This window comes from Phyllostomus hastatus, unplaced genomic scaffold, assembly GCF_019186645.2.
Source record: "Phyllostomus hastatus isolate PE091 unplaced genomic scaffold, TTU_PhHast_1.1 phas_contig_159, whole genome shotgun sequence".
Lineage (NCBI taxonomy): Eukaryota > Metazoa > Chordata > Mammalia > Chiroptera > Phyllostomidae > Phyllostomus > Phyllostomus hastatus.
In genome coordinates this window covers 3,758,258-3,782,716 of record NW_025333640.1, presented here as the reverse complement: position 1 = coordinate 3,782,716, position 24,459 = coordinate 3,758,258, and the positions used below count along the sequence as shown (strand labels likewise).

General features: G+C 56.3%; 3 protein-coding genes across 4 annotated transcripts; 1 reads left to right on the top strand and 2 right to left on the bottom strand.

The window, feature by feature from the left end:
- Nucleotides 1-1,354: 1,354 nt before the first annotated feature.
- Nucleotides 1,355-7,586, bottom strand: PEAK3 (PEAK family member 3). Of its 2 annotated transcripts, XM_045830784.1 has the most exons (3): nt 7,445-7,586; nt 5,406-5,687; nt 1,355-2,458 (listed from the first exon to the last, which is right to left on the bottom strand). In XM_045830784.1, the coding sequence occupies exons 2-3, from the start codon at nt 5,624-5,626 to the stop codon at nt 1,915-1,917; spliced, it is 765 nt and encodes a 254-aa protein (XP_045686740.1). In that variant the 5' UTR covers nt 5,627-5,687; nt 7,445-7,586; the 3' UTR covers nt 1,355-1,914. The 2 variants fall into 2 exon arrangements, with proteins under 2 accessions (XP_045686740.1, XP_045686741.1); XM_045830785.1 differs by lacking the exons at nt 5,406-5,687; nt 7,445-7,586 and adding an exon at nt 4,424-4,778.
- Nucleotides 5,773-10,834, top strand: LOC123813913 (anaphase-promoting complex subunit 13-like). Its single transcript, XM_045831363.1, has 4 exons — nt 5,773-5,778; nt 6,687-6,853; nt 7,001-7,056; nt 10,743-10,834. The coding sequence occupies exons 1-4, from the start codon at nt 5,773-5,775 to the stop codon at nt 10,832-10,834; spliced, it is 321 nt and encodes a 106-aa protein (XP_045687319.1).
- An 867-nt stretch (nt 10,835-11,701) lies between these two features.
- On the bottom strand, nt 11,702-23,710 carry LINGO3 (leucine rich repeat and Ig domain containing 3). The gene is made up of 2 exons (XM_045830783.1): nt 23,619-23,710; nt 11,702-13,680 (listed from the first exon to the last, which is right to left on the bottom strand). Exon 2 carries the CDS (start codon nt 13,623-13,625, stop codon nt 11,847-11,849), a length of 1,779 nt encoding a protein of 592 aa, XP_045686739.1. The 5' UTR covers nt 13,626-13,680; nt 23,619-23,710; the 3' UTR covers nt 11,702-11,846.
- Nucleotides 23,711-24,459: the final 749 nt, after the last annotated feature.

Below are 24,459 nucleotides of genomic sequence, written 5' to 3'. Positions count from 1 at the left end.
ACCTGTAGTTGTGAGGTTTCACAACCCTGGGGCTCCACCCTGCTACCTCTAAATCACCTTCCTGCTGTTAGCGCAGATCTGAGGCAGCTCTGGGTGATAACTGCCTTACCTCACCCATATTTTGGATTTCTGGACCTCTTGTCCCATGCCCTTCCCTGAATGGCCTCACCTTTGCTGGAAACAGGCCCACTGGGATTTTCCCAGGGCAGCGTGATGTGTGTCCAAACGTGCCACCTCCCGCCCACTCCTAATGGAAAAGTGCAGACCCTGTGCACCTCTGTTGCTTCTGGTTCGTTAGGTCTTGCAATGCCATCCTGGGATAGGAGTACTTGTGGAGAAGACTGGTCTTGCAGGTGGGGGCTGGGTGAATAGGGAGACAAGTCATAAGATGGTCCTGACTGCAATGCCACCTGCTGGGTGCACCTGGGAGCATCTTCCCAAGATGGACATCCAGGAGTTGACTGGGAAATAGGCTGCAAAAGGGGCATCTTTTACAGTTGAGAGGTGCAGCGGGGGGGAGGCGGTTAGGATATATTTGAGAGTGGAACAGGATACTATGTAAGCGATGATCTAATTTTCAGAAGCTTGGGACAGCTGGATGCACTCCCAGTCTATGGGCAGGACAAGGGTACAGAAGGTACTGGGTTTAGGCACTGAAGGATGACCAGGAGTCTGAAGCAGAGGTGTAGAAAGGCGACTGTTTACAGTGGAAGAAATAAGGGGCAAGGCCTGGTAGCCAGACAGTACCTCTCAGAAGAGCAGGGGTGTGGGGGGCAGGGGCTTGGCCAGGGCTTAGAGAGCTTTCGTAGGGGATTCCACTGTACTCTGGGCATAGGGAGTAGTCATAGGCAAAATGTGAGCCAGAGACGGACCTGATCACATGGGGGCGGGGGGGGGGGCGGCAGGGGGATGTAGAAAGATTCCCCTCAGTTACCGTGGTAGGGCACGGGGAGTGAGGAGGCTTGGCTGGAGATCCCCGGCAAGGGTAGGGGGACCCCTCAGTTCTTGTGTCCATTTTTCAGAGGCATAAACAGACCCAGTTCACTCCTTCAGGTCCTCTGATGAATCTTGCCTACTAGTTTATCATCCTGTGCTATTGGTAAGCACCTATTGTGTGTTAAACTTGGCCCCTTTCCTCAGAGAACTCAGCCTGAGTGAAGTGGACAAATGATAGGTAACAGATGAAGAAATACTCCCAGGTTGTGATGAGTGCTCTGGGGGTAGAGGGAGAGGAGTGCAGGGTGAAGAGCTACAGAGGGTCTGGGAGGGGCAGCTTTAGTTAGAAGAGGTAAGATGGAAACAGCCCGGCAGAAGGAACAGCCCATACAAAGCTGGGTGGCTGGACAGAATTTAATGTCACAGGAACAGCAAGGAGGTCACAGTGGGTGGAGAGAGCTTGGGCATGGGGACCTTTGGGAGGTGAGTTCAGACTCGCCTGCGGTGAGCAGTGCTGGGTGGGCCTCCCATCCCCAAGTAGCTCTTGACAAGGACCTTCACATCGGAAGGATCACTGGTCCTGCTCAGCACCAGGGGCTGCTCCAGGGCCAGGAACGCCTCTCCTGCTGGCCCTGGAAGAGGTGTTCACACACTCTGCTCTTGTGGGGGCAGTAACCATCAGACACCAACACCACAAGGGTGCCTGCCTGGCTTCTACTGGAAGGTGGGGTGAGGGGTTCCACACACATTGACAGGTGTCCACATCTGGAAGAGGGGTGGGTGGCCCTTGCCTCAGAAAACCTCAGCTAACCCTGGCAATTAGCCCCAGCCCTGAAAGGGGGCCACCTGCCTTCTTGGGGAGGCCGGAGGCCTTGGGCCTAAGTCCCCAACAAAGGAAGGGAGCAGGCATTGGAGGAAGGGTGTCCACACCTCTGCACTCCACTAGCCGTCTGGCCTTTTTTGGAAGGGGGCGTCTACCTATTGTGGAGACACTGCTAACAATCCTAGCCGTGGAAGGAGTGCCTGTCTCTTGTAGAGGCCCTGGAACAGACATGTCTCTCCCATAGGGTCAGTCCCGCAGTAGCAACAGGGTGCGGCCCAGCGAGGTCCAGGTCCCCAGAGCAGTGCCTGCAGTGCGAAGCAAGTCAGGGCTGCAGAGGGTTGCACACCAGCCAGCTGGGCAGCCAGGAGCCAAGGTGTGGCCAAGGGCACAGAGCCAAGAAGCAAGCTGAGCAGGCAGCCCAGCTGAGGTTCATGGGCGCTCAGGGTTTCCAGTGGCCATGAGCAGATGAGGCCAAAGTTCCAAGGCAGCAGGCACAAGGCCCTGGAGGCTGAATAGTCCCATGGCTCCGCCAGCAGCAGGTTCTTTGGGCCCAGCTCCACCAGGAACGATCCTGGGGCCTCCAGATGCTCCAGGGCCGGCACCAGACCACACAGCCCCTGGAGGCTGAAGTGCTCCTCAGCAGCGAGGCCTGAAGTTCCAGAGCCTGAGGTGGGGCTCCTGGGCTCTGGGCTTGAGCACCTGCGGGGCAGAGGGGGTCATTAGGGCCTGACTGAGGAGCCCCCCACAAACCAGCTCCTACTGGAGCTGGTTTGACTAGCTTATAAGCTGGACTAGTTTTATAAGCTCTTGACCTTAAAGCCTTCCTGCCTACCCCAACCTGCTCCCACTCTGGTTTTGGGTGGGGGAGGGGGGAGAGGGTAGAGGCAAACTACATGCCTCCAGAAGCAGGGGTTAAATGTTAATTTGGTCAATAGTCCCCAAGACGATTTTAAGAAAAACTACACCGGAGAGGATGGCATGTCGAGACCAAACTCTCCAGTCTGCCAAAGGCGCAGGTTCTTACTATTGGGCAAAAGTGTCAGGGCTGGGCTGTCCAGTGGAGATACGTCACAGGCCGTGGTGTCATTTAAAATTTCCTAGTAGCCACATTTTTTTAAAAAGTGAAAAGAAACAAATGGTGTCATGCAAGAGGACATCAATAAAAACCACTGAGAGCTTTACATGATCATTTTTTGACACTAAGTCTTTGAGGTCAGGTGCATATGTGACATCAGTGCATATCTCAGGCGGGACCAACCCCATTGCACATGCGCAGAAGTTAGGCATGGCCAGTGGCTGCAGAACTGGACAAGAAAGCTCTTTCTAGAAGGTCAAGAGAGCATCAGCTCTGGGGACTACATTAGAATCATCTGGGGGGTTGTTTAAAAATTATAGGTGTTGTCGTGTGCTGGGGGGGTCTATACTAAAAAAATTAAGTTCCCAGAGGCCTTTGAGATGGAGCCAGCATCAAGCTGTCCACTAAAGAACTCAAAGTCAGCAGCAACTTACTCCCTCCACACTTCAGTCTGCAAAACGGGCCCATACAACATGCTCTGCCAGTCAGCGAGGTTCGCCTAACATGGTGATGTGCCTGATGTTTGGTGATAATGGTTTGTTAACAGGAACCCTTTTTTTTTAGATTTTATCTATTTATTTTTAGAGAGAAGGGAGGGAGGGGGAAAGGGAGGGAAACATTCATCAGCTGCCTCCTGCACAGCCCCAGCTAGGGGCCTGGACCTCAATCTAGTCATGTGCTCTGACCTGCAATCGAACCGGTGACCTTTCACTTTGCAGGCCGGCACTCAGTTCACTGAGCCACGCCAGTCAGGGCTAACTGGAATCTTTAAAAAAAAATTTATTTACTGATTTCAGGGAGAGAGAGAAACATCGATTTGTTGTTCCACTTATTTATGCATTTATTCGTTGCTTAAAAAAAATAAGATTTTTCCCTGGCTGGTGTAGCTCAGTGGATTGAGCACAGGCTGCAAACCAAAGGGTTGCCAGTTCGATTCCCAGTCAGGGCACATGCCTGGGTTGCAGGCCAGGTCCCCAGTGGGGGCCACATGAGAGGCAACCACATATTGATGTTTCTCTTCCTCTCTTTCTCCCTCCCTTCCTCTCTCTCTAAAAATAAATAAATAAAAAAGATTTTACTTTACTTTTAAGAGAGGGGAAGAGAGGGAGAGAGGGAGAAAAACATCAATGTGTGAGAAATACATCGATCTGTTGCCTCTCACATGCCCCCCCCCACCCCCCGAGACCTGGCCTGTAACCCAGCCATGTGGTCTGACTGGGAATCAAACACGTGACATTTCGATTTGCAGGCCAGTGCTCAATCCACTGAGCCACACCAGCCAGGGCTACTGTTATTGTTTTTATTTAAAGTGGTGGTTATCAGCTGGCTGTGGCTGGTGAGCTCAGTGGCTTTCAAGCCAGAACATCCTGGGGAGTGAGTTAAAATTCAGGTTCCCGGGCCCTGAGGGGCTTGGGAAGGGAGTTTTAACAGGATTCCCAAGTGATGGAGAAACGAGGTCCCAAGGCCTGACTGTGCTAATTCACATCACTTGCAAAATAAGTAATTAAGCCCAAAGTGCAGGTGGGGGTTGTGCCTAAGACAGAAGGCTGGGAAGCCCTTCCAGGAGGAGGGACAGTGGTGGGGCTCACCTTGGTGACCAGGACATGCCAGGCCACCCGCACCATGCGGTAGCAGAGGGTATCCTTGCTGTGCACAGAGGCTGAACTGTCCTGGAGGTGGAAGCTGTGGCCTGGTGGCAGGGGCCCAGTGGCCCTCCAGGAGCTGGGCTTAGAGCCAGCCATGCACACTGCAGAGGCCCTCCAGCTGCCAGGCCTCCGGTGCAGCATGCACGACCTGCAGGCGTTGCAGGTTGTGGAAGGACAGGCCCAGCTCAGTGTCCAATGAGCAGAAAAGCAGCTCTGCAGGGGGACCAGCTGGCCCAATCTTGTCATTGCCTGCCTGACTCTCATCCATGCTACAGAACCCCAGAAGAGGCCTTCAAGCCTGCCCTGCTGGAGTAGAGATGGGGCTGGCAGCCTTGTGGGTGGGCAGGGACGGGGCCCTGGTCAGGGTCTTCTTGGGCAGGGGTGGGGGCAGGGGCTGTGGGTCAGTTGAGGAGGAAGGACTCAGGGGACTGAGAGCAGCAGGCCGTGGAAGGCAGGCACAGACCCCACCTGTACGGGGAGGGAGGAAGAGAGGGTGAGGACACATAGTACAGGGCCCTTGGACACACAGCGCCACCCCTCAGCCCCGTGTCCCCAAGTCCGAAATGAAAATAATACTGACACCCAACTGCCCTGCACCCTGTGAGGAAACAAGCTCAGAGTGACAGTTGGTGACAGAGAAACATCCAGCCCGGCACTAGGTGACCCCACATCCTCACTTTTCTGTGTGGCTCTGGGCAACTCACTGCACCTCTCTGAACTCCAATTTCCTCGTTTTTGCAGGCTGGTGACCCTAGCACTTTTTTTTTAAGCAGAAGTAGTAAAAAAGCTAATATAATTGGGTTAAACCGTCATTAGGCAGAGAATTCCTTGAATGGTAAGAGAGACTCCATCCTTTTGCTCTGGCCACCTCAGAGGAGTCTGGCAACCTGCTGCCCCCCAGCCCGGGCCCCCCTCGGTGGCTCACCAAGGCTGTTGTATGTGGGCTGAGTCAGGCAGGTGAGGGCTGGAGTCCGGGGGCCAGAGGGGAGTCTTGGTGGGTAGGTTGGGGCTGCTCATGCTGCTGAGTGGGGGGCAGGTGTGAGCGGACACACGTGGGGTGTCTGCGCGAGCAGATGATAGGGCTGGGTGGGTGTGCACAGACCAGTCGAATGCAGAGCAGTCACACACTGTGGCCCTCTTGTTCATCCTGGATCCTGCTGTGCAGCCCTGGGGACGTTTCTTGCCCTCTCTGGGCTCCTTTCTTCATCTGCAAGACAGGGATGTTGCCCATTAACATTTCAGGGTGGTGGGAAGGACCCTGTAATTTTGTGGCATGAATAGAATATCCAGCCATGAGGGCAAGCCATCTGGGTGAAAGCTGGGGGCACAATGTGCAAGGGCCCGCAACTGGGCCTCATCCCCAGAGCTCCTCCTCCGTAAGCCAACGGCAGCCCCACCCCCAGCCCTGCCCCATACAGGTTCCAAGTCACCCTGACCTAGAAAAGTTGTGGCTTCTGCTCTCCCCCTGCCCCAGCACCCCTCCAGGAGCCTCCTACTTTCAGGACAGGAGTGACCGCAGGGCAGGGGGCCTTGGGGACAAACTGCCACTGGCAGCAGACCACAGATGCCCATGTGACAGCTAGACCTCACGCCTGGCTGGGGTAGGGAACCTCCTTCTGCATCACTTCCCTGGACCAGCCTCACGCTCCCTTGAAGGCAGGAACAGCATTTCAGGCAGAAGAAACAGCCTGCGTAAGGACTAGGAGGTGGGCCCAGAAGTGCGCAGTCCCTGGGCTGAGAGCAGGGTGGGGGCAGGTGGAAAAGACAGTTTAGGTCCTGAAGGTCACTCCAGGTGAGCAGTAGTGGGTAGTCTAAGGAGATTGGAGGGAGCAAGATGTTTCACGTCCCCCACATTTGGGGAGGGCAGGGGACCCCAGCAAAGACTGTTTAGGGAGAAACCCAACCAGGGCTCTTTCCTCTGCGGCTTTCATTTCCTGGAGAACCACTTCCCCTCTGCAGGACCATGTGAGAAACCCCCAGTGTGGGGGAGGGGGGTCCCCCCATCCCGTTCAAGCCAGCTCCTTACTAACTTGCTGCGTGACCTTTGGCAAATCCCCACCACTCTGTTCAATAAAGAAAAGTGTCTCCTCCTCTCCTAACAGCCACACAAGCTAGATTTTTCTTTAAACAATTGATTCATCTGGGCTCGGGCAGTAGCGGGTGTGGTGCTGGGGTGGGTGCCAATTTGACAAGATCGAAACTGTAGAAGAATAGTGAGGTACAGAGAGATGGAAGGGTCTTGGATTTGATTGATGACACTTGTCGTGAAGACAAGCTGCCTCACGAGGATGGTGCAATACTGCTGCATGAGCTTCCTGAACCCGAACAGGGCAGTGGTGGCACCACAGGAGCTGTGAAAGAACGAGGAACACCGTATTTTGCTGTGTGTGATGTGCACTTTTTTGCCCAAATTTTTGAGGGAAAAAATAAGGATGTACATTATACACGGATATAATAATCCCATGTATAATGCACACAAAAACGTGGGTGTGCATTGTACACAACAAAAATACAGTAAAGGTGGACCAATTCAGCCTTACAGAGCCTCCATAAGAACATTCCCCTCCCAGGAAACGGTCACTTGGCTCCTTCTTCATGGATGGATTTAAAAAAAAAATACATAGAGCCCGATCTGGCATGGCTTGGTAGGTTGAGCGTTGTCCTGCAAAGCAAAGGGTCGCCGGTTCGATTCCAGATCAGAGCACATTGCCCAGGTGGCGGGCCTGGTCCCTAGAGGAGGTGCATTCAAGAGGGGGCTGATTGATGTTTCTCTCTCAAATCGATGTTTCTTTCCCTCTGTCTCCCTCCCTTCCCCTCTCTCTAGAGTCAATAAAAGAAAAAAAAACTTGGATACAAAATGCTTTCTTTCAGTCTCCTAATTCAGATCTTTTAGTGATAGATTAATAGTAAAAAATGTACGCCCACGTAGGTTGTGGCAGCAAAGGGCAGTGTGGAAATACTCACCAGGATGACAGGCGGATTGAGATTCCTCAGAAATGGAGAGTACTTGGCTCTTTGAAAGTGAAGTTCTTCATTCACTAGCTCATGTTTAAACATGTTTACTTAGACATCTGCCTTTAACTCTAATTTCGCTTTACTGCCAGATTTTAACACTTCACGACTACTTAGATTTGTCTTTTGACAGAGGTGACTGAAGGCGTGAAAGGAAAAGGCGGAGAAAGAGGAAGCCGGCGCAGAAGGCAGCCGCTTCCTGTGCGCCCCGCTCCGAGAAGTGGCCTGAGGAGATGCGTGTGAAGCCTGCAGATGGAATGGATGTTTAGAAGTCCATTCGCTGGACTGCTGGGATTTCTCTCTCTCTCTCTCTCTCTCCTTTTTAAGATTTTATTTATTTATCTTTAGACAGAAGGGAAGGGAGGGAGAGAAATGTCACTGGTTGCCTCTTGCACACCCCCAGCCAGGGGCCTGGTTCACAACCCAGGTGTGTGCCCTGACCAGGGATCGAACCAGCGACCTTTTGTTTTGTAGGCGGGTGTTCAGGCCACTGAGCCACACCAGTCAGGGCTGACAGCTGGGATTTCTAAGATTCCCCATAGTGTTTTCAGACTTTGGATGCATTTATAAATGCAAGTGTATCTGGCATGTCCCTCTGCTCTCTCTACCACTTCTTCTGATGCCTCTGCAAAGGCTCTTTGGCTACATGGACCACTAGTTTTTATCTAGTAACGGGATTTATTTCACACCTGGACACCCCAAAGCCCTTTGGGATATAACTGAAACACCACGGAGTCCGTATTTAGGTATCCATTTGAATGAGAACTTGTATTTGCAAAAACACATATATTTATGTCCTGGAATGATTTGCCTTCGTTAAGTGGCATCTGTCCTGTTCTCTATTCACATTGTAAATGTCTGTGGGAAGATGCCCTGGCTTACACTTCTACATCCACCATTTAAAAATGGAAAACACTGAATAATTGAAATCTCTCTTCTAAAAAAAAAAAAGAAAAGAAAAGGAATCATCTGACTTCCCTTTCCTCCCACCCCAAGAATAAGACAGGACTGGGAAAATCCTGGATGTTATACCGGTTTGAATGAGGGACCCAGCAAACCCTGTGGATGGGGAAACTGAGGCACACGAGGCAATCGTTTTGCCTGCGTTTGCTGCAGGAGGGATGGGGAAAAGGAGGTCCCAGGCGCTGAGGGAGGAAGCCGCCCTCTGCAGAGGCGCAGGGGGGAGGCGTGGGCTGCGCCTCGCTTCTCCTTTCGTCCCGCTGCAGGCTCCGCCCGTGGCCCACAGTCCCAGTTCCTGACTTGTTTGAAACCAGGCACAGAGCATTCACCCCACAGCCCCTGGCATGTCCCTGTTCTGCGTCTTTCTCCTGCAGGGCAGAAAAGAAACCCTTTGCTCATTCTTAAATGGGGAAACTTGAGGCCCGGAGAGCAACACTGGGGTGCCCTTGACCATGGCTTCTGCTGACTGCTCTGAATTGGTCCACTTCCTTCCAAAAAGAGCACAGGCTTCCTGTCACCAGACTCTGTGCCTCAGTTTCCCCATCTATCAGGTGAAGGTCATAGTGAGAATGAAGTACTTATTAGTATTACATCAAGCGCTCAGGGCGGCCTGCCTTTTCCCAGAGCCCCTAGAGACAGGGAAGTTGATGGGCCCCCTCAGAAGAGGAAACCACCACCAAGCCCTGGAGGAGGGAGCCACCGCTCCAGAGGCTCAGTGCGGATCTGGCTCTGCCCCCAGAGGACACTGGGGTAGGGGGTTCTCTGACAACCAGGTTCCACCACCCCTCTCAGCACCTGCCTCTCCTCCTCTGGAGACTCTGGGCAAGTGCCCTCCAGTGTCTGACTCTCCCGTTGCCCATCTGTAAAATGGGATCACAGCAGGATCCAGCTCACAGAGTCATCCTCAGCGTGAAAAGAGTTAATACAGGGGAGCGGCACTGGAAATAGCATGGGTGCTCCTGAAGTGCAGCCTTAACTCTTCACCATTCATGCCCTCTCGGTAGACACCCCGTGACTCAGTCAGCCTTGGGGCTGGAGCCAGGCAGCTCCCCTGTGGGACCCCAGCAGCCCCTTATCTCTCGTCCCTACTTTCTGCCCCCACTCCTCCCATATTTTTTTTTTAAATCAGAAGTTTGTTATTAAATTAGTTTCATTTTTATTTGATTCCATCCAAAGACAGCAAGGAGACTGGTGGGGGTGGGTATTGGTTCCTGTTGGGACAGGGGGCGGGCAGAGGGTGCTGGGAGGGTCCACTATGTGTGATGGTCTGTAAATCCTAACACTGCTGAGAACAGACCACTCTCCCTTCTCGACGATACTAAAGGTACTTGGATGTCGTTCTGAAAGGCCCTCAGGGTTGTCATGGCAACCAAGGTTAGGCAAGTGCTAAGAGAAAAAAGTAGCTGTTTTTGCCTTACTCATGTGGGTTGTGAGGTTGCTGGGCACCCTTTTGACTCTCTCTCACAAGCAGGTTGGGACGGAGCCCCCACCCTGACTGGCCATGGTCGGTGGCCCGCCACCCCCCCATGCCGGCCTGTGTGCATCTCATGGGGCAGGGCTGGGGCCTCTGCCTTTCCAGCCACAGCCCAGAGACAACAGCCAACGCCCCCTTTTGAGTGCTGTCTGAATCCTTGCTCAAAACCCCCAGGGCTGACCTAGCTTTCTCTCTGGCTCATCTCAGATGGTCTTGAGGGATCCAGGATTCAAGTCCACCATTAGGCCTGTCCACCAGCCCAGCCTCTACACTTGTAGCAGTGGGTTTTACAGGCCCATTTCCCAGAGTTCAGGTGGTTCTCAGTCACCAACCAAGATTACACTGCGTGATGGGAACACAGCCAGCCTTCCTCCAAGGTCATTGAGAACATTGTCCTAACCTGGCTCAAGGCCAAGCCCCCTTCTGGCTGAAGTCGGGCCCCGCCGTCTCCCATGCCCCTTCCCCACCTTGCCTCGACTGCTGTCAGCAGTGGGAGAGAGTGGGGGCATGAGCCATGCTGGGGAAGGCAGGGCCATGGGCAGCCCCTGTCTGGTTTCTGAATACTTCTGCAATACCTCAGCTCCTTTTTGCTTATCTCCAATGATGGGGAACTCACTCTCCGAAGAGCAATGGAGCAGTGACCTTGGGGAAAGACTTTCTTAACCTGAGCTACATACAGTCTGCTTATGACTCTTCTCTTTGGACCTAGAGTTGCAGAGACCAAGGTGCCTCTGTCACCTTCTCTCAACAAATGAGGTCCAGGACTCTTGTAGCCTGAACCCCTGTCCTGGCCTGTTCTCCACTGCTGCCCTGCAGTGCACACGACACTGCAGTGCCTGGCAGCCGCCCACACTCGCTGGTCTCGTTCCCCAGGTGAACAGCGGGACACGGGGCTGGCTCAGGGGTAGCGTAGACTCAGGATCGAAGGTCACTACAGCTGGCTTGCTGGAGGACACCCCAGAAGTTATGCTCCAGGACCAGGGGCCCGGGAAGCTGCTCCTCCAGCATGGTGTGGGCTCAATAACCAAGTGGCAATCTCTGAGGGTGCTGGAGGAACCTGGGGAAATGGCTTCTCCTAATGGCTAGTGGGTCCTGGTGGGTGCAAGTCTGGGAGTGAGGGTAGGGCCAGCATGTCAGGGACCACCTAGCATGCTGCACACCCGCAGGGTGAGCCTGACTAGCTTAACAAGATCTTAGCCCAGCCCCCAAGATACCCCCAGAGCTGGCCAGCTGACTGGGAGTATGGTGTGTCCCAGGTGGAGCTACGTGTGACTCAGGTGTGAGCTGGGTGTGTTCCAAATGTGGGCTGCTTATCCCAGGTGTGAGTTGTGCTCTCACAAGAACCCTGTGTGCTCGTGGTTAGCTTTGGAACCTGGAGCACCTGTTTAGTGTCAGCTGGGTGTCAGGTGTGTGTGTTCCACTTTAGAACTGTGTGTCTGTGTCCTGGGCGTGAATACGTGTGTGCTGGGGTGTGAAGTGTGGGGTGTACAGGTGTGAGCAGCATATAGGCGTTAGTGTGTCCTTCAAGCGTTCCAGGGGCATCTCCCCCAGTGTGAGCTGTCAGGGGGCTCTGGGGGCAGCAGCTGTGTGTCTCCAGATGTGAACTGTTAAGTGTGACGACCCCAGGGGTCTCTGAGCCCCTCCTCCAGTCCATGTAGCTCAATGACCTCTCAGGGCCAGGGAGACAAGGGAAAACCTTTAGAAAGCGCCTGAGCAATTGCAAAAGACACATATTGATGAAAAAAGTCCTGTAATTGGGTCTCTACAAAAAAAAAAGTTGGGGCGGGGGGTTCTGCCAGGAGTCGGCTTACAGCCACTCCTCTGGAGAATGCATAGGTGTCATCGGACAGGCCAGCGAGGGGCTCGCGGGGACAGACTGAATCTCCTGGCTTGGCAGTGAGAAATCATCCCCGAGACCCCTCAAATCATCTTCATGTTGAACTTGCGGGCGCTTCCCTGGCCGGCGCCGGCGGCCGGACCGTCCACCTTGCGGAAGGAATACTCCACGGAGAAGTTGTTCTTGTGCTGCCCGCGGCCCCGGCTCCACACGAAGAGCAGCAGGAAGCAGAAGAGGACGACGCCCAGGAAGGTGATGCAGCCCATGGCTGTGGACACCAGGATGGTGGTGAGGTCCAGTGGGAAGCGCGCGGCCGCCAGCGTCTCGTTGCGGCCCTCGCCCAGGGTCCGGTTGGCTGCTGGCTCAGGCTGCACAGTCAGCGTGGCGAAGTAGGTGTCATTGCCGCCCGCGTTGCTGGCCACACACGTGTAGGTGCCGCTATCCTGCGGTTGCGAGTCCCGAATCTCCAGTGTGCCCCCAGGCAGCACACGTGCCCGGCCCGCGCTGGCGATGGTCACCGCGCGGTGCTGAGGCGTCACCCAAGCCACAGTGGGCGCCGGCTCGCCCTCCGCGCGGCACTGGAAGCGCACATCCTCGCCTGCGGTGGCTGTGACCTGCTGCAGCCGCCGCTCGCGAATCTTGGGCTTGCGGCACACGAAGTACTCGAAGAGCGCAGAGTCGGGGAGGTTGCGCAGCGCGTCTCCGCGAACCTCCGCAGGGGTGGCGCAGGCCGGCAACCGCCCGTCGAAGTTAAGGGTCTTGCGGCGCTGCACGATCCACAGCAGGCGACAATCACAGGCCAGCGGGTTCCCATCCACGCGCAGGGTCTCCAGCGTGTTGACTGAGTGGAAGGTGCTCTCCTCCAGGGTAGACAGCAGGTTGTTGGAAAGGTTGAGCAGACGGATCTGACGGAGCCCCAGGAAGGCCTGTGGCTCCACCACGGCCAGCAAGGCCCCGGCCAGGTGCAGCTCACGCAGGCGGATCAGGTCGCGGAAGGACCCGCGAGGCACTGTGCTGATGGGGTTATGCGACAGGTTGAGGCAGGTGAGGTGGGCCTGGTGGCGCAGTGCGGCGGCTGGCACGGCGGTGATGTTGGTGTAGGTGACGGACAGCGAGGTGAGGTTGAGGCCCTGCAGGCTGCCCGGGGCCACCTCCTCCAGTAGCGGCCAGTTGTCAATCTCTAGGTGCAGCAGGCCAGGGAGCCTACGGAAGTTCTGGTCCTCTAGGGCAGCGATGGCCAGGTGTCGAAGCCGCAGGGCGCCCAGGCCGCGTAGGTGGCCCAGAGACTCGCCAGACAGCGCCGTAAGGTTGCAACGCTCCAGGGTCAGCTCCTCAAGCGCCAGCAGCCCCGCGAAGGCCCGGCGTGAGATGAACACCAGGTCGTTGTCGCCCACCTCCAGCCGGCGGAGGCTGCGCAGGTCTTGGAAGGTGTAGTCCAGGAGGATTACCAGCTTGTTCTCGCTCAGATCCAGCAGCGTGAGGTTGTCCAGGCGCGTGAAGACCCCCGGCGGGATGAGCTTGAGCAGGTTGCCGCGCAGGCGCAGGACGCGCAGGCGTGGCAGGTTGGCGAAGGCGCCGGGCTCCACGTGCGCGATCACGTTCTCGCTCAGGTCCAGCTCCTCCAGCAGCGGTAGAGTGGCCAGGTCTCCTGGGTTCAGGCAGCGGATGCGGTTACGGCTGAGCTCCAGCAGGCGCGTGTCAGCCGGGATGCCGTCAGGCACAGCGGTCAGCCGGCGCCGGGGACAGGCCACTGCGCGAGTCTGCGCAGTGCACTCGCAGCGAGCTGGGCAGCCCCCCGCCGGGGGCGGGGCCGCAGGCAGGAGCAGCAGCTGCAGGCTCAGGACGCATAGCCAGCAGGTCATGGTGCGGAGCCTAGGGAACCTGGGCCTAGGGCCCCGCCAACATCCTCATGGGTACCTGGGGGCGGGGGCATTATTAGCACCGGAGTTCTGTCTCCTTGGCCCGCCCTAGTAGTGCTCACGTGGACCGTTATCCACCGTGGTACCTGCAGTCACACACCTGGGTTTCCACTCAAGAGGACTGAGCACACACAACCTCACAAAAATCTGTACACCCATGTCTACGGCAGCAGCATTCTATTAGGCAAAAAGTGGCAACAACCCACGTGTTCATATACAGATGAAAGGACAAAGGCAAGGTGGTCCATCCATGCACTGGAATATTACTCAGCCAGGAAAAGGAGTGAAGCTCTGACACTCACTACAGTGTGGAAGAACCTTGAACACACGATGCTCAGGGAGTGGAGCCAGACACAAAAGGCCACACAGTGTGTGATTCCACGTATGTGAGACTTCCAGAACAGGCACAACCAGAGGCAGAAAGTGGATTCATGGTTGTCAGAGGCTGGGAAGGGGATGGGGAGTGACTTTGGGGATGATAGAATGTTCTGGAATATGATAGTGGTGATGGTTCCACAATCTTGTAAATATACTAAACCCACTGAATTGTGTACCTTAAATGGGTGAATTTTATGTGTTGTGAATTTTTCTCAATTTAAAAAATGATGAAAGAAAGCACTTACCAAACTGGAGAAAAATCATGCAAACATAATGTAAAAAATGTTGGTGCCCCAAACCTCCCCATTTATTGAGTGCCTACTATACATATATAGCAGGCTCTGAATCCACCGAAGAACAGGGAGCTCTCGCTGGTCAGGTGGGGATACAGGTGGTCTACATGCCCCCTCTCTCCCCAGAGTTCTCACCAGGCCCCCACCCATCTTGTGCTCCCTCTGTTACCTGTCTGTGCAAGGCTGACCATCACATGAAATCAAAGCACGTCTTAAAACTCTTTCCATTGTTTCTCCTCCCACTGGGCTGTACACTCTCTAGGGTGTCCTAATCAGAGCCAAAGCTGGGCCCGAGACACGGCACCTGCTTGATGGCCACCAACGCATTCCAGACACTCGGTGCTTGTTAATGGAAACAACTTGACCAAAACTCTGTCACAGAATTTTAAGACCCATTAAAACAAAGTTTAATGAGGGGGGAAACCTCACAGGTAAGGAGACCAGGGGCTGTGAGGGGAAGCGGCACAGATGGATGGGCACAGACCGGGGCTGACGAAGAGGTGACTTCAGACCAGGAAAGCTGACGTGCTAGCTGCAGTCCGTAGTGGAGAGAACTGGGTCCCCTGAAAAGACGTGCTCACGTCCTGACCCTGGCACCTATGAATGCGGCCTCATTTGGAAGTAGGGTCTTTGCGGACGTGACTAGTTGAGACGTGGTTATATTGGAGTAGGATGGCCCTGGTAGAATGACTGGTGTCCTTATAACAGGAGGGGAATCTGGACACATGTACAGACACACAGAGAGGGAATAGAGCCACGTGAAGACGGAGGCAGAGACTGGGGTGAGCAGGTGGGAAGAGAGCCTGCACAGCTGAGGACTCGGTCACACCGTGAGGAAGGAAGCTGAGGAAGCCAGCGGGGAATGTAGCAAGGAGGCCGAGGGGAAGGAGCAAGAGCTGGCCGGTTGTGCCCTTTCACTGCAGTTGTCTTAACCCTAACTTGGGCATTGCAAGGAACGTAATCCTCCGAAGCTGTTTCCCAAGGTCATTCTCTCCCATGTTGTTGCCCGGACAGCACATGGTGAGGCTGTGTTCCAGGTGGGAGGGAGAAGACAGCAAGAACGGATGGTTCCCTGTTCAGCAGCCCACCTCATGCCTACCTTAAACCTGCCGTTGGCTTTGAGGTCACTTCCAGTTTCCTGTTGTGCTGCTCCCTATGGTCCAGGGAAACTGTCCCCCTTGCCCAGGAATGGGGGATGGGACCTCAGCAGCCTGCTCTGGAGGAGTCAGACCTCCCTGGCTCTGTCTCTGGGAAGAATAGCTGATATTTTTCAGCCTCCCAAGTACAGACTCCTTGTGGGGCAGAGCTGCCTCGCTTGTTCTTTCTGCAGGAGAGAATTTCACACCTCTGGAGTAACATTCCAAGCCTTCCCAGGGCCCACAGGCCCTGAACAACCTGCCCCGTCCCCTCCCTGTCGTCACAACCTCTCCCTCTCTCCCCCTCGCTGACTCAGCTCCAGCCACACAGGCCTCCTCACTGTTCCTCCAGAGTGCCAGGCACTGTCCTGCCTCAGGACATTTGCACGTGCTGTACCAGAAACCTGGAACACCTTCCCCGCATGGTTCTCTCAACAATTTTATTTGGGTTTCACCCCAATGTCACTGGTTAATCTCTGTACTGATGTCCCCACCTTAGTCTTCCTGAACTGCTGTTTAAACCCTCATTTAATGCAGCAGCATCATCATCACCACCATGGTGAATACTTCTACAGTTCCTGCTCTGTGCCAACCTGGGGCTAAGGGCTCCACCTGCACTGGCTCTTTTAATTCCAACAACAACCTCACAGGGTGCTGCTGTCACCTCCACTTTACAGATGGGAACACTGAAGCTCAAAGCAACTCAAGTCACCACCTCAGGTTCACACAGCACATCAGAGGTGGCAGGGGAAGTCTCAGGAAAAGTGGGAGGTAACACTCAATATTTAAAAAAATTTTTTTTTACAGAGCCAGAACAGGGTCCTGGTAGTTCATCCAGTTCTGTTTGGGCTAGACCAATTTTCTATCATCTACAGAGATACCATAATGCTGGGACCCCTATGCATTGATTTAGTCCACTAGTCAGTCAACAAACAGGTGCCAGGTGCCAAGCACTTTCCAGGTGCTGGGGACACAGAGCACAGAAGGCAAAAAGGTCGGCTTCTGGGATATAATGGACATCCGATGGGTATAGTACAGCCTCTCCTGGCTTGGGTGCGCAAGTGGAGAAAAATAAGTCCAGGAAAAGGGCGATGATAGGTGTCCAGGGGCCGCAGTGATCTAATTTGCTGAGAAAGGGATGTTCGAGCAAAGGCTTAGGGGAGAAAGGGAGTGAGCAGGCGGCAGCAGGAAGGGCAGTCTGTGGAGGGCACAGCAGGGACAATGTGGTGAGGGTGGCCGTGTGGTTCGGGCACGGAGGCTGAGAGTTGGATGCTGCGGTCAGAGAGATGAAAAGGAACTTTTCAAACATTTTAAGTTGGAAATAATTTTTAAAAAAACAGTTGCTGGAGAATGTGGATAAGAACAAAATCAGGAAGTACTCAAGTGACGAAAGGTCGGAAGAGCTGGGGTGCAGCTACTGCAATACAGTCACTGAGAGGCTGGCGGGAGACCTCAGTTCTAATGGGCTGCTGTGTGACCCATAATGAAAAACACACCCTTTCTGGACCTAGCCTGTCAAAAGAACAGAGAACCCTTGGGGCATTGGACTTCCAGCTCTATAATTACTCCCAGGTTGAGAGGACAGCTGGTCCATGGGGCAGGCGGGAGGCCACTCAAGCTGTGACCCAGTTTGTCAAGTCTAACCTCTCCTGCAGGCGAGGCCCTGTCATCTCCTCTGCGGGGCTTGGGGCGCACGGGGAGGGGACTTGCAGCTGGGCCTGAGCCTCTGATCTTCCCCCTAGGGTTCTGGTTCCCCCACCTGGGAGAACGCCTGGCTCTTGGAGAGGGAACCGTGGGGACTCGATTCTGCCTGCAGGACCCCCATTCCCTCACTTTCCCGGACATGGGCCAGGCCTGAAAGTGGGAGAGCATGTAGGAGGGTGGTCTCCTGAGTGCCCCTCTGGCTCTGTCACTCCCAGAGGATAAAGAGCTGCCCCCCCCCCCAGACAAGCAAGGATCCCCCGCCTCTGTCCTCCCCCTGGAGGGCTGAGTCTTACGGTGGAGTTAGAAAGCCAGGCTCCCGGGTCCCAACAAGGATGGGGGTCTGGATTCCAGTCCTGCTTCTGCAGGGCTGTTTTCAGGGCTCTCCAGAGCCCCTGTCCCCAGAGACCTGCCACCCACTCGGGGCCTCTCCCGCTGTCCTCCCAGGACACCCACTGTTCACGGTCGACTCTTGATTTTGTGTCTCAGCCATGTCTCCTCTGAGCTCTAGGCGAGGGACCCAGTTATGTCCCTGACCTCTCCCAGGAGGCCCCCAGCACCCCAGCGTCACCCCTGGCATCAGGCAGGGGGGTCCCCGCTCCCCATCTCACACGGGTTGGAGTCATTTCAAGTCCCCTTTTACACATCCAGCCAACCTGTCACCAGGTCTCCAGGTGCCGTGAGCTCCACCTCCGGTACATCCCAGACCCACCCCCATCTGCCTCTCCTGCCTCCACCAGACTGGCCCACCTGCCGGCACAGCCTCCAGCTCACGCCACAGCCCCCAACAGACATTCTGCCTTCTCAGCCTCAGCCCTCCCCTCTGCAGAGCGGACCTGGGGGCGGGGGTGTGAGGGTCTCTCCCCTAGCGCACTGCTGACACAGAGACTGGGTCACACTCTCTGTGGACAGCCGGGTTGGGCACTGTGGGGTGCTGAGCAGCAGCTCTGGCACCACCCACTCAATGCCAGAAGTGTCCTGTGTGTGACAACCATGGATGTTCCCAAACATGGCCCAATGACCTCGAAGGTGGGACCCCTGCTGAAGAGGGGACCAGGCAGAGAGCAGGCACTCCCAGCAAGAAATAGGCTGATTGTCAGCCTGTGTTACAGACAGGGAAGCAGAGGCCCAGAGAGGGGAAGTGACTGGCCTGGCTCACACAGCTGGTGAGAAGCAGATTCAAGACTCAAACCCAGAACTCTACACCTTATATTCCAGGGCTCTCCCAGGGACAGCGGAACCCTGTCCTCCATGGGACCCTGACTTCTGCTGGCTCTGCAGACCCAGGAGACTGCCCTGTGCCAGTCGGGCAGAACTGTGAGGACTCAGAGCTGCCCTTGGCGGAGAAGTCTCCCTCGCTCCAAGCCACAGAGAGTTTTGGGGTCAGTGAGCTTACGGTGACATGGATGAGGGCAGAGGAGCCTTGGGGACTGGCCTGGGCCTGGGTTCCCTCCATTCTGGCCCACGGGGGAAGGACTGGGTGGACAGACAACACGCGTTTCAAGGGCAGAGACTTGCTGCCACGCACGACGAGCCACAGCGGAGGCCATGGAGACCTTCGGCAGGGCAGCGTGGTCACCACGGGCAGGAGGCAGGGGCCTGTCTGGAGCAGTGGGGGCCAGCCCACACACAGACAGCCTGCTGCCCAGTCACACTCGGGGTCTCTCTTCCTCCTTCGTGCAGGGCCCTGAGCACAGTTGCATCCCAGCCTTCATGGGGTGAAATTTTCCCCATTTCAAGGGATCAAGTCAATGTTTTTTAGCACAGTGATGGATATGTGCAACCATCACCACTATCTAGTTCCAGAACATTCCAGCACCCCCCAAAGGGAACCCACCCCCATTAACAGTCATTCTCCATCCTCTTCCCCCAGCCCCCGACAACCACTATCCCACTTCCTGGCCCTGTGGCTGTGGCTGTTCTGGACATTCCACGTAAATGGATCACACGTTGTGTGGCTTTTTGCGCGTGGCTTCTTTTGGTGAGCAACGTGTCGAGTGGAAGAGCAGGGAAAAGTCAAGGAAACAAATGCACGAGGTGGCTGGTCTGGGGAAAGCAGAGGTCTGCTCTGGGCTGATGCTCTGTCCAGCAGGTTGGGGGAGCTGGTCTGAGCTGAGACCTGAATGGGGGACAGGAATCCAACGGGCCAAAGTCTGAAACACAGTGTTCCAGGTGCGGACAGCCGCCAGGGCAAGGGCCCCGGGATGGGAGTAAGCTTGGCGCTCAGAGGAGCAGAGAGGCTGCGGCCGGGGCGTGTCTGGGTCTGGGGTGGGAGCTGGCATCAGAGAGGGTGAGACCGCACAGGGCGCTACAGACACCACAAGGTGTTCAGACTCGGTAGTGAGAGCAGCGGGAGGCACGGGGGTTTGAGCAGGAGAGTGATGTTTCTGAGTTGCAGCTTGAAGATGGCCTGACCCTACCCCCCTGTGTCGCCTGAGCCTGGAAAGCCCTGTCTCCTCCCAGGACAGCGCTGTCATCAGAACGAGGACTGCATTACTCCTCTTTCTGTCTCCACCATGCACAGAGACGGGTCTCCAGGGCCTGGTAATACCCACTGCATGGAGCAGAGAGTCAGCGAGAGTCTGGAGTCGGACTCCTGGGTCCCCGCTGGAGCCCACCCCATGGCCTTGGGCAGAGACTTCCAATGCCCTGAGCCTCAGTCTCCTCCTCTGCCAAAGGGACTCCCATGATTAGTAACCACCTTCCCAGGTGATGGGTGTGGTGGTTGGGGGGAAAGAGAAATCAGCTGAGAAGTTACTTTGTAAACCAGAACCCTTCTAGAAAACTCTCCGTTGGGTGCCGGACAGGGTCAGGAGCCGAGTCCGGGGCCCCGTTCTGCTCTTGGTTAAGTCGTCTCATGTTGGTTAAGTACCACACAGTTATCTGTTCATTCACTCATTCATTCATCCATTCACTCCACAAGCATTAATGGTGCCTGCTGTGTGCCAGGCGCTGTTCTAGTTCTAGCAGGAAACAGCTTTGAACAGAACAGACAGAACCCCCACCACTCCGTTGACGGGTGAGAAGCAAGGAAGAGTTAAACAGAGGCCCCAGATGGGCACTGCTATAGAGAAAACCAACAGGGAAGGTGGGGTCTGTGGTCAGTGGAACAACAGTCCCCGCAAAGACACCCATGTCCTAATTCCTAGAACCTCTGAATGTTTCCTGATGTGGCGAGGAGATTAAGTGTGCTGGTGAAATTAAGGACACTAATGAGTTGACGTCCAGATGGAGATGGCCCCGGATTATCCTGGGGATCCAGTGTCATCACCGGGTCCTCACAAGAGGGCAGTGGGAGGGTCAGAGTCGGAGATGGAAGAGGCTGCGCTGCTGGCTGTGAAGACGGAGGAAGGGGCCACGAGCCAGGATGCGGCACCTCTAGAAGCAGGAAAAGGCCCAAACCATCCTCACCTCAGGCCTCCAGAAGGACCAGCCCTGCCCACACCTGGGTTTAGGACTTCTGACCTTCAGAACTGTGAGATGATAAATTTGTGCTGTTTTAAGCCAATTAGGTTTGTGCTGATTTGTCACAGCAGCCACAAGAGACACTGACAGGGTCTCTGCAATGGTGAAGAGGAAGTGGGCCGCGTGCCAGCCCCAGGGGCGGGGAAGGGGGAAGAGGCCAAGCCCACCCACAGGGCCTGCTGTCAGCATCAGTTGGGGTGGGAGGCCTACCTAAGGAGGGGCCCCAAACTTTGGCCGTCACCATCACCGTCACCGCAGGACCTGGGAAATAGAGCCCTCCTCTCCTCCACCCCAAGCTGTCCTAATTTGCCATGAAGCTCTCAACACAAGGGGGAGACAGAGTGTGGCGGAGGGTACCTGAGCTCCGCTCCCCGGACCCCAGCTGCTTCCCACCCACCTCCTTTATTCTGAGTGAGCTTCTCCCTCACAGACCGCATGGGACAAGCCCTCCTGGCCCCTCCCAGGCCAGGGGGTGCTGAAGACTCCTTTGGGCAACACCAAAACCTGTCTGGGCTGGAGGCGTCAAGTGAACCCACAGGGAGGGCCGGGCCGGGGCGGGGAACGGATGATGGAGCTTGGCAGCTCTGTCCCCAGGCCGCTCCTTCCGCTGCCCCACCCTCTCACCCTAACCCTCCCCTGCCACAGCTGGGGCCCGAGGGAGCCAGGAGAGCATGGTTTGGCAGGCCCTGGTGGCGTCCCCATTCAGGCTTCAGACTTGGGAGGTGGGGGCCCTGCAAGGCCTGCTTTTGGGGATACACTGCCAACAACCCCAGGCCTGGTCATCCTCTGTCCTAGATCTGAGCGCTCCTGGGGATCTCATCCATGACAATTCATTAAGCCCTAATTAGCCTCCCTCTGCTGTGAGTCCCTGTTACCCCTTAGGGGACTGGGGGCCTCCAGACCCATTTTCCTTGCCAGCCTGTGGGGTGTAGGGGAGGCTTCTAGATCTGGAGCTACCGTTTGGATGCCCATGATATACTGTGGCTGCTCTCCCACCAGTCCGGCCCTGAGAGTGGAATAACGGAGGCCATTTGGAGAAAAGGAGACTGAGGGTCAGAAAGGTGCCCAGCTCACCTGGCATCACAGCTTGAGAGGCCCCATTTGAACCTGGGGCTGATGCCAGCTCCTTCCCACTGAGTCCCAGAGTCTTACTGGAGAGTGGAGGGCAGAGGGCTCTCTTCTGAGGCTCAGGATTGACGTGTGCTTGTGGGTGGCTTTCTTGGGCCAACCTGGGACAAGCTTTGTTTGGAGAGTTCTCTACCTGGTGACTAGGTGGTGACTCAGGGGTGCCCGGGAATGACAGAATTGTGGGATGAGAAATCAAGCTGCTGCCTCAGATCTGCTTTTTATTCCCACTCAGCAAGGCACCTTCAGATCCCAGGCTTAGTCTGGGGGTGGCTAGGAGCAACCACCCCCATTCTACAGATGAGCATACTGAGGCTGAGCGGGTGCAAGGCTGAGCTACTGCAATAGTGGTAATGGTAGTAACAGTCCCTTATTAACTGAGCATCTAGTTTATGGCAGCACCGGGCCTGGGTGTGATGCGCAGCCGTTTGTCTCAGCTTGTGCGAGATAAGTCTGGTGTTCGTGTCTGTCTCAAAACTGGAGCTCAGAGAGCAGCTGTCCTTTGCCAGGTCACCAGCTAGGCCGGGGAATGGAACAACAGGAGGAGAAAGGCTGGGTTTAGCCTTTCCGAGCCTCGTGCCATGGCTGGGTGGCCCCTTCCCACCAACCCACGTGATCCAGATAGAGCAAGAGCACTGCATCAATGGGTAGGCTTGCAGGGTCTTCCAGCTCAGACCCTGCCACACATGGCTGCTGCTTGCAGGCAATGAACCCACAGCCCAAGGGGGCCCAGGCTCCAGACAAAGACCACACTCTTCCCCACTCGTACACCTGGTTTCCACGGCCTCATCCACACTGGAACCCTGTGTTCACCTCTGGGCACTCACACACCTGCCACACCTCCTCCACAGAGCCCACCTGGGTTGCTCCAGGCAGGTCTCAGCCCTGCTGGTCCCAAAGGCTTCCCATCAAGTCCCAAACGGTCTCCTTGCCTGCTGTCATGTGACACCAGATGCCCCCTTCCTACCTTGCCCTCCCAGAAGCAAGAGGCTCTCAACCATCTCTGTGCACACACAAATTCACCAGCGGCCGCTTGTTCCAAATTCAGGTTCTGGAGCCTTAGCCCCCAAAGTTCTGACTCCTCAGAAATGGAAGGCTGTCTTTAGTGTCAGGGCACATGTTGAAAAAGAGGTTGTACGGCGCTCTCCAAAGGCAGGGCTGGGTCCGCTCTTGTGTCGGCATGGAGGCACTAGGTGCTTTCCCCCATCCCCAACTTGTTGAATGGGGCTCAGGGGCCCCCATGGCCAAACCCCAGAGGCCCAGCTTCTGGGGATAGAGAGAAGCTCCCCATAATCCTCCGTGCTGTTTGGACACTAGTCCACAGTGCAGGGGGCTCAGCCTTGCACCCTCAAATTCCTCCCACCAGGCTGAACTGTCCCCAGGCCCAGGGATGGAGCAGGTCCTGGCGTGGACCTCAAAAGCCCTCTTTACCTTCCCGTTAGCTTGGCACCACCCCCTCACTCCCACCGCCCTCTGGACCAGACCCCGGTGGGGGATGGACAGGAAGGACAGTGGCTGAAGCCTCCATCCCGACTGTCTCTGTCCCTCCACCCCAGCCAGTGCCCCCTTCTTCCTCCCATAGAGAGGGGCACATCCCCCAAGGCATTCTCACTACCCCAAAGAGACGCCCACCCGACTCCTCGTTCCTCGGTGCCCCAGTGGAGGGGCGGGGGACCCCAGCGTGGGGAGTGGCCCCCAAAGTTTCCAGGGGGAGCGCGGGGGCCTGGCGAGTGGCGATGTGCGGGAGAAGGAAGCGCGGGGCGAGTAGCCCCTGGGCGAGGATGGGGGCTGCGGGGCGCAGGAGGACCGGGGTTGCCGGGGCCCGCGCGGCCACTCACCTGGGCGGCTCTGCCGCGGACACGGCGCGGGCTGCGGCGTGGGGGCCGTCGGAGCCGACAAGAGCCACCGCCGCCGCCGCCGCCTCCCGGGCCCGCCGTGCGCACTCCCGCCAGCGCGTGCCCGCCGCCAACCTCCCAGTGCGCGGGGCGGGGGCGCGCGGGGCTGTGCTCTGTCGTGCGCGCGGCCTGCTCGCTAGGGTGTGGGTGCCCGGGCGGCGGCAGGTGTCCGGGGCTGCCGGCTGCGCGGGGACACGTGCGCGCAGGTCCCCGGACGCGCGCCAGGGGGGCAGCACGGCAGGGGGACCGGGACGGGGAGTAAGTGAGCTTCAGTGTGCTCCCTGCCCGCGTTGGGTCTCGTCTGAGGACCCCTGTGGTCATGGCGGGGCTGCTGAGGCTGCGGTGCAGGAGACGCAGGGACCCTCCTCAGTGCCCTTCTGGGACTTACCCCCTCCTCGAGGCCCCGCAGTCCAGGCCTCCAACACCTTGGCACTTGGACTCCTGTACCAGCTGCTTCCACTCAGGCCAGACCTCCAGGCCCATTCCCCACGTGGGTACCAGAGAAAGCTTAACCACAGCCTCCAGAACCAACTCCGGCTCCCTATGGCCCTCAGGATCTCCTCTGAACTCTACCCTGCCTTCTTCCTTCCCCTGATTCCAGTCCCGATGCAGAGCACCTTGCTCTTCAAACATGCCACACTCCCTCCAGGCTCAGGGTCTTGCACCCCCTGTTCCCTCTGCCTGGCTGGAAGCCTTTCCCTCCATGCTTCCTTGGCCAGTTTGTAGCAACTTGTGTTTGTCTGACTAATGCGGCTTTTTCACCATTGCACTCTCCCTGGCCTGT

What these genes read in the sequence shown, in the direction of transcription:
- PEAK3 (XM_045830784.1), bottom strand. Translation starts at nt 5,626, where the DNA reads ATGAACAAGAGGGCCACAGTGTGTGACTGCTCTGCATTCGACTGGTCT. An exon ending in GCCCACATACAACAGCCTTG is followed by an intron (nt 2,459 to 5,405) that starts GTGAGCCACCGA and finishes TCTGCCCCGCAG; the next exon opens with GTGCTCAAGCCCAGAGCCCA.
- LOC123813913 (XM_045831363.1), top strand. An exon ending in GTGAAAGAACGAGGAACACC is followed by an intron (nt 6,854 to 7,000) that starts GTATTTTGCTGT and finishes AATACAGTAAAG; the next exon opens with GTGGACCAATTCAGCCTTAC. An exon ending in CATTCCCCTCCCAGGAAACG is followed by an intron (nt 7,057 to 10,742) that starts GTCACTTGGCTC and finishes GCTGCCCTGCAG; the next exon opens with TGCACACGACACTGCAGTGC.
- LINGO3 (XM_045830783.1), bottom strand. Translation starts at nt 13,625, where the DNA reads ATGACCTGCTGGCTATGCGTCCTGAGCCTGCAGCTGCTGCTCCTGCCT.